The sequence below is a fragment of the Sceloporus undulatus genome, chromosome 8 (assembly GCF_019175285.1).
Source record: "Sceloporus undulatus isolate JIND9_A2432 ecotype Alabama chromosome 8, SceUnd_v1.1, whole genome shotgun sequence".
Classification (NCBI taxonomy): Eukaryota; Metazoa; Chordata; class Lepidosauria; order Squamata; family Phrynosomatidae; genus Sceloporus; species Sceloporus undulatus.
The window spans coordinates 35983887-35992470 of record NC_056529.1 but is presented as its reverse complement, the minus strand read 5'-3'; the positions used below and the strand labels follow the sequence as shown (position 1 = coordinate 35992470).

The following is an 8584-nucleotide window of genomic DNA, read 5'->3' as shown; positions in this document are numbered from 1 at the left end:
AGGAGGTTTCCATGACTTCTGGCCAGTTTCCTCACTGATCCCTGGCCTTAACAGGCTGGGCAGAGGTGATGTGGAGAAACAGAGACATGGAGGGGAAACCCCTCACCATCTGTTCCCACGGCTCCCATGTGCTGCAATGCTGTTTGCAGAGATCTCCTGTGCTCCCACCATGAAAGGGGGCAGCTTTGGAGGAAAGGGAGAGTCATTGGCAAAGCCAAGACCTTTCTCCAATCCTGGGAGCCCTTGCCATTTTAAGTCTTCTTCATGCTTCCAAGGCTGTAGTAAAGAAGCTGCAGAGCAACAGCAAACACATCCCAAAGGGTCTCCCTCTGAAGCCAGCTCCCTCTGTTGAGCTGGCAGACCCTGAGCTAGGGAAGCCTGGGTTAAGGATGGCCCTTCACCCATGCTCTCAGGGTCCTCTGCCATAGCCACCACCAAGGAAGGGGGGAAAGGTAGGAGAGAGGAGAAGAAGGGAAGGCCAAGAAAACTCTCAAACCGCTTTCGCAGAAAGGAAAAACTTCGCTGGCTCGAAGAGAACATCCTGCTAGGAGCATAGGCAGGAACAAGACTGAGGCTCAGGGGGGCTAGCTCCTCCCTATATAGGGGCCGGTCTTTTGTTTATTGTCCCTGCCTACAGGAGCAAATAGGAGGAGCTAAACCCAGATTACAGGAGGACAGGACCCTCTCTGCTGGGAAATGACAGGATCTACGTGAGTTCATCTGAAAGCCCTTCCCGCAATCGCACAAGAAAGACAAGAACATGACGGAACAGGGATGGGATGTCCCATGTCTTAGAATCATTTTAGGGGTATGGTCAGGAAGACTCTCATGATGTGATCCAGCACTTCAGATAAGTATTACTATTCTGAAAGTGTTAGTCTTGAAGGGACACTCATCTTCAAACAATGGGTAGCTTTTTAGAGTGGGTTTGGTCCCAGGACCCCCATGGATACCAAAATCTCCGGATGCTCAAGTCTCATTATATACAATGGTGTAGAAAGTTGTAGAATCAGTGTGATGAGTGGTTTGAGATGAGGGTTCATTTTCCTGCTTGGTGTGGAGGTCCCTTATATAAAATGGCAAAAACAAGCTTTGCTTTTGGGGATTTTTTTTTTGGGGGGGTGGTATTTCAAGCTGTGGATGATTGAAACCATGGATGCAGATCTCCATGGATACACAGGGTTGACTGCATGACAGTCAGGGGGTGATGTTACCCTAAAAGGTGTGCAGTATATGGGATCCCCACCAGAGAACCATCACCAGTCAGAGCAGACATTACTGGGCTAGATGCCCAAATAGTGTTGTAAGAACTTGACAATGCAACATGAGGCCACTAAAGCAGCTACGTATACTTAGTATAGCATTCTGCTACATTCCTGTCACATATGAACCCTATTCAAAGTCTAGTCCCACCAAGTAAACAAGGAGAAACTTTCAGGAGCCCTCTTTCCCTACTCCACCTCATCACTTCTTTGTGTACCAAATGTTTACCTCCTCTACGTCCGTAGGATTCAGCTGCAATTCGCAAAACAGAAATTCAGTCATTTATGCAGGACAGATATGGTCCCTTAATCTCTGCTTTCCTGCAACTGACCTTTCTATCCTCATCTAAGTACATCCATCATCATCAACTATATCCATCCCTTCACTGTCATGTTTCTCCTAATTCCAATCCATGTTTGGTTCCCAACCCCATAGTTGATTCTGCTACCTATATTATTTAGAGCTTCTTTAACTGTATAATTTTCAGCCTTAAAACCATTTCATTGCATCACAACCCTGACTAACCCCTCCCTCCACTTTTCCAAATTTGGACACATATGCAACCTCCCATTTTTAGTAGGCAAAGCAGAGAGCACATGATATTTCTTGTGCTAACATGCCAGACATTTTGTTTGTGTGCAGGGGGAAACAACCTCATCTGAACCTTCTCCAACCAGTAGATCTTCAATGTATGATTGCAGTGTTCCTTGGCCTGGGGCAGGATTGGAGTGACACACAAACATTCAAGTGGAACTCTCCTGTGGAATCCACAGCCATGTGAAATCCAGAGTCACAGACTGCATTACAAAATAGGTTGACTAAAATAAAAACCACGTACTGCCAACCAAATATGAAAACAGGCTTCACTTACATTGTGTATGCTGACAGTTACAATGCAATAAAGATTTCGTAGCCTACGAAAAACACCTTCCATGATTTAAGGTGACTATGATGTAAGCAAAAACCTTTGAACCGTTCAATATTGGAAACACAGACAGGTTAAAATACACTACAGGTGAAGAAGCACTCTTGGGCCCAAAATAGATCGGCCAAATAATGTGACTTCCGGCTGGTATGGGAGTGTGGTGTTTAGATGTTGTACTTAGAATCATAGAAGCATAGAGTTGGAAGAGACCGCAAGGGCCATCCAGCCCAACCCCCTGCCATGCAGGAAATCCAATTGTGGCCTGTAGCTGCTTTTTTTTGGCCTATCTCCTTCATCCTTTAGTCTACAATACTTTCTTATGCACTAGTTATCTCTAAACTAATCATCAACAGAGAATGCAAACAAAAGAGCAGTGGACAAAGAACCTACATAATGTTGGATGGGCATGGACTCAGCAAATGCGGGCTGTAGTCCCCACTTAGCCATAGAACATACTGTGAAGTTGAAGGCTTTCATGGCTGGCATCCTTAGTCTTTTGTGGGTTTTTCGGGCTATGTGGCTAAGTTCTAGAAGAGTTTCTTCCTGATGTTTCGTCAGCATCAGTGGCTGGCATCTTCAGAGAATGCTGGCATGGAAGAGGGTCACACAATGTGTGTGTGTGTGTGTGTGTGTGTGTATATATATATATATACACACACATACCCCACTCTCTTCCATGACAGCATTCTCTGAAGATGCCAGCCACAGATGCTGGCGAAATGTCAAGAATAAACTCTTCTAGAACATGGCCACATAGCCCCCAAAACCCACAAAAACATAGAACATACTGTTTCAGTCTGAGCTGCTTCAGGTTGTTGTGAGGATAAAATGGGAAGAGACTTGTGTTTAAGAACAATGAAGTTAAATAAGATAGACATGTAACATTTTGTGGGTAATATATACATATATATGTTCAAGCAAACTTTGTCTTGGACTCTGCAGAATTAGACAAAGCACTTTGGTAGCCAAATATTAAAGAGGCAGTGTGGTGTAGTGGTTTGAGCATTGCCCTACAGACTCTGGAGATCAAGGATTGATGCCCCACACAGCCAGGGAAACCCACTGGGTGGGTTGCACACTCTCAGCACCAAACAACCCTATGAAAAGGTCCCCATAGGTCAGAAATGACCTGAAGACACACACACACACAAAGCCATATACGCTGTGGTCATAGCATCATAGAGATGGAAGAGACCACAAGGCCATCCAGTCCAGCCCCATTCTGCCATGCAGGAACTCTCAATCAAAGCATCCCTGACAGAGGGCCATCCAGCCTCTGCTTAAAGACCTCCAAGGATGGAGACTCCACTGAGGAAGGAGTGTGTTCCTCTGTCAAACAGCCCTTACTGTAGGAAGTTCCTCCTAATGCTGAGCTGGAATCTCTTTTCCTGGAGCTTGCATCCATTGCTCCATTGGGTCCTGTTCTCTGGAGCAGCAGAAAAACAAGCTTGTTCCCTCCTCAATAGGACATCCCTTCAAGTATTTAAACAGGGCTATCATATCACCCCTTAACCTTTTCTTCTCCAGGCTAAACATCCCCAGCTCCCTAAGTCCTTCCTCATAGGGATTCATGGTTACCAGACCCCTCACCATTTTAGTCTCCCTCCTTTAGACACATGGCTCCAGTTTCTCAATGTCCTTTTTTAACTGTGGTTCCCAGAACAGGACACAGTATTCCATGTGGGGCCTGACCAGAGCAGAATAGAGTGGCACTATTCCTTCCCATGATCTAGACACTATCCTTCTCTTGATGCAGCCTTGGTCTTGTTAGCTGCTGCCTCACCCTGTTGCCTCGTGCTTCACTGGGGGGGGGGGGCCGCCCCCCATCCCAAAGGGGGGGGGGTGCCAGAAGCAACGGAGGGCCTTTGCTCTCAGCCCCCATTAGAACCCTAACCTTCCCCTTTGCGAAGCCTTCAGAGACACCTCCTCCCTCCAATGTCTTTCCAGCAGCAAGGCCTCCAGCCTGAAGATGCCCCAGTCAGGTCCCCCTCCCGGGGCTTGTCTTGTCTCCTGGGGCGGTTCTTGCCAAGCAGCCCCTCCGAGCGCTGCAGGAGCTGCAGCAGGGCCTCCCTTCTCCTCCTCCGCTGATGCTGCTCCTCCTCGCCGCCTTCTTCCCCGCCTCCTCCGCCTCCTCCTCCTTTTGCTGCTGCTGCTGACGTCTCTCTCTCTCTCTCTCTCTCTCTGATCCGTCTGAGGAGCTCCGGGCGGCGGAGGGAGCAGCGATGGTGGCAGCGGCGTCGGGTGCAGCAGCCTCGTCCTCCTCTTCGTCGTCTTCGTGCTCCCGGCGCCTGTCCCGGCGCTCGCCCTCGGCGCTGCTGCTGCTGGCGCTGACCGTGCTGCTCCTTGTGCAGAGCCTCGTCGTCTGGAACTTCAGCAGCTTAGACGCCGGAGAGCAGCAGCAGCAGGAGGAGGCCCAGGACAAGCAGCAGCAGAACCAGCATCAGCAGCATCTCCAAGGAGGAGGAGGCAGGAGCCGGAGGAGGGAGAAGCGCCAGCTGGAAAGCAGCCACAGCCCCGACCTGCTCCGGAGGCACCTGCCCCGCAAGGGACCCCGAGGAGGGGCAGCAGCAGTAGCAGCGGGCAAGGAGGGCATGGTAAGCAGGGTCCAGCAGGCTGGCATGCATTGCCTCCCCCGCCCGCCCCAGGCCCCTTGCTGCCCAGGGACTGGTGGCATCCTTCTCGGGTTGGCACAGGGATCCACAGGGTCTGCCAGTCCCTTCAGGGTGGCACCACCGGGGCTGCCCCCTCCTCCTGACCCTCGGCGCCTTCTCTCCCCTTCCTGCCATTCTTTGTCTTCCTGGCTTCAGGCTGGCATGCATTGGCACAGAGCAGCCCAAACCTAGCTCCCAAGACAAGGCGTGGAAGCCACCTCACTCCAAAAAAAAGCATGGCACCCTGATCCTATGAAAGGCTCCAGGCCTCCGGGATGCATCTGGTTGGCAGAGGTGCCTCCTTGGCCTGCCATGGATTTCTAGGGTTCCCTCTTGGCTTGGACTCACCCTTGTTGGCATAGATGCATGGAAAGCAGTGAGGCTGGTGGCAAGTCCCTCAAGCGCCATGGGACTGGCCCAAGGACCACTAAAGCCTGGGCCAAGCTGTTGGTCCTTTGCTGAGAGTTTGCTGGCCCCAGAGTGCTTCCACTGATTTTGCGTATATCTAGGAGAAGAGTGTCATGGAATCTCCTTCCTTGGAGGTATTCAAACAGAGGCTGGATGGCCATCTGTCAGGGATGCTTTGATTTGGATTTCCTGCATGGCAGAATGGAGTTGAACTGGATGGCCCTAGCGGTCTCTTCCAACTCTATGCTTCTATGAGTCTATGATTCTATGCTAAGGAGGGCAGAAGGGAACTGGGTTTCTCCAAGGACCTTTATGAGAGAGGATATGCAGTGGAGCCATGGCCATTGGCGGCACATTGTGACTTGACTGTCTTTGTTTTTCTTATCAAGGTCACAAGGTTTCCATCTTGTTTCAGGAAGACAGGATTTGGAGACCCTTCTTTACCTGTTAGGTGTCAGTTGATGGAGTTGTTGGGCTTCTCCTGTGCAAAAGAGCCTCTGGGCACATGGCCAATGGGAGTCCTTTCTCCAGGCTGCTTGGGTATCATAGTGACGTGTCAAGATGGCAACTAACTAGGTTAATGTGATATAAATGTTACCAAAGCCACCCACTTTCTCTCTTTTACCTGGGTGATGACCAATGTCTGCCACGTTATTTGAAAGCCAGAGGTGGATGCCAGCTGACTTTATCTTGCTAGTCTTTCAACCAAACTAACAGTCCAGGGATTTGTGAAATCTTATTAGACACACTTGGTGCTGATGTGATTGATCTTCAGGACATGCAGCTGAACATGGCAGGCAGTGGCACAGGAGATTTCCAAGATCCCGCAAGCATAGATAAACATGCATCTTGGCCATGCTGCCTAGGGCTGCTGTGGTTTGCAGTGCACTACGATCGGAGAAAGCTGGGCTAGACTAGCGAGTGGAGCCCTTGAGGACTATTTTCCTTTGAATGTCCCTTGTCTGGAGTTTTGGAAGTGTGGGGTGGAAGGGATGCTTTCACTGGGCAAGGCTTGGGTCTGGATCCTCTTGGGAGGCAGAGATTAGGGCAGTCCATGACTGGGTGCCTCTGGCTCCATGCAGAGCACAGCTTTCTTGCTCCTGAGGAACTGCTGCCAGTTCTTACACAGTTAGAATTAAGGGGTTGTGAGCCCTTCAGATGTTTTGGATTTCCATCTTCCAGAACCTTATTCATGGTAAAGAATGAAGGATTCTGGGAGTTAAAGGCCAAATGTTGAGAACCATAGAATCATAGAATTGGAAGAGACCTCAAAGGCCATCCAGCCCAACCCCATTCCGCCATGCAGGAACTCTCAATCAAAGCATCCCCATTGATAGATGGCCATCCAGCCCCATAATTCAAAAAGGATGTTGACACTGGAACGTGTCCAGAGGAGGGCGACTAAAATGGTGAAGGGTCTGAAAAACATGAAGCCCTATGAGGAATGACTTAGAGAGCTGGGGATGTTTTGCCTGGAGAAGAGAAGGTTAAGAGGTGATATAATAGCCCCGTTTAAGTATTTGAAGGGATGTCATATTGAGGAGGGAACAAGCTTGTTTTTTGCTGCTCCACAGAATAGGACCCAGAACAATGGATGCAAGCTCCAGGAAAAGAGATTCCAGCTCAACATTAGGAGGAACTTCCTGAGAGTAACGGCTGTTCGACAGTGGAAAAAATTCACTGTAGTGGAGTCTCCCTCCCTCCCTTGGAGGTCTTTAAACAGAGGCTGGATGGCCATCTGTTGGGGATGCTTTGATTGAGAGTTCCTGCATGGCAGAATGGGGTTGGACTGGATGGCCCTTGGCGTCTCTTCCAACTCTATGATTCTATGATTCTAAACTCATTAAGAATATGGATATTTCTGCAGTCAAATAACTTTGCGGCTGTCTCGGGATATTTTAAATAGCCTGCCTTGAATTTGCTGTTTGGTGTCATCACACTTTCTTGGGACTTCAGCTTCTCAGAAGTGGAATGTATTTCAGAACTTATTAAAAATTCTATGGTGAAATCCTGGTTGCTGTTAAGCTCAAGGTTTTTTGGAAAATGGCTGTTGATTTCAGAAGGTCCAGAAATTCTCCATAATGTTCCCTGAAAAGTAACATACTAGGAACAATATGTAAATGTGTTTCACTAAAAAATGTAATGTTGTTTTCAGATATTCTCTTCTGTTACTTTATGTTTGTATGTTACTGATACTGTTTGTAATGTGTTGTTTCCAATCCCCTGCATTATTCTTGTGTGTGTGTGTGCAATGCACTCTTAGGCTCATGCCCTTGGACCATTGTTCGGCATAGGAGTCCTTGACTGTTCCTTATTCATTTTTTAAGCAGTCTATTGAGTAGTGAAAAGCAAGGCAAAAATTGCTCTATAGATCTTTGGCTCCATGAGTTGCCTGCTTGCCTTGAAGGTATCCCCACCTCACATCCCCTATTTTCTGATGCCTCTGTCTTCATATCTAATGAAACTGTTGCTTGGCAGTAGCTCTTCCAGCTGGAGCCCTTTGGCATTGGAACACAGCTTCTTGGGCCTGTGCGGAAGCGCAAACAGGAGGACTAAGTAACGTCTGCATTTCTCCCTGGGAATTATTAAGCTGTTGCACCCCACCTCCATACACTTTCCCTAAAGAAGAGCAGGGGACCCAGTTATGAGACGGCAACAGAGAAAAGTGCTTTATAATGGGATTCTCTATTATTAGAAGCCCTCTTTGGAAACTTAATTATTTTGGAAGGTATTGGTTGCTGAGTCGTCCAGATTTTCCCACCACAAGTCAAGGGCGCTTTCTGTGATGTTGTTTTTTTTGCGTATGACCGTTAACATGCTCTTGGGTTTTGTTTTTCATGCTCAAGATCTTTGCACAGCTGGAGTGGAGTAAGACAGGTGGCCACTGATGGACGCGAAAACAGTGTGGTTATAGCTGCTAGAAATTTGGGGTTGTTATTATTATTATTAACCTTTTTTATAAAGCGCTGTCAATTTACACAGTGCTGTACATAGAAACTTTTAGTTAGATGGTTCCCTGCACGCAGGCTTACAATCTAAAAAGACATGACACAAAAGAAGAAGGAATGGTGGTGGGGAAGGGGATCAGGTCCAGCAGTTCTTCTCTACCTCCGAGGCCTGGACCAAGGCAGATGGAATGGAGGAAGGGTTTACATTCTTAATGGATGGTCAAAAGGAGAAGGGAATGACAGTCGGGAAGGGGGAAAGTCCAGCTCATCTGCTTTCTTACATAGGCCTCTCTCTCTCCCTTAAGATGGTGGTCGGAAGGAGGGCTCTTAGTCCTTCAGGCGAGGCCTGTTGTTGCTGGCCTGCCTCTCTCCCCCTCAAGATGGTGGTC

General features: G+C 48.4%; 2 protein-coding genes across 7 annotated transcripts in view; both read left to right on the top strand.

The window, feature by feature from the left end:
• Positions 1-8584, top strand: part of ABCC6 (ATP binding cassette subfamily C member 6) — a 337990-nt gene that overhangs the window by 34212 nt on the left and 295194 nt on the right. The gene's annotated exons all lie outside the window — the stretch shown is intronic.
• Positions 4370-8584, top strand: part of XYLT1 (xylosyltransferase 1) — a 179801-nt gene continuing 175586 nt past the window's right edge. For both annotated transcript variants that reach the window (XM_042437345.1, XM_042437343.1), the window contains exon 1: positions 4370-4782. In XM_042437345.1, the coding sequence (XP_042293279.1) occupies positions 4411-4782 (372 nt within the window). In that variant the 5' untranslated portion in view covers positions 4370-4410. The remainder of the gene's footprint in view (positions 4783-8584) is intronic.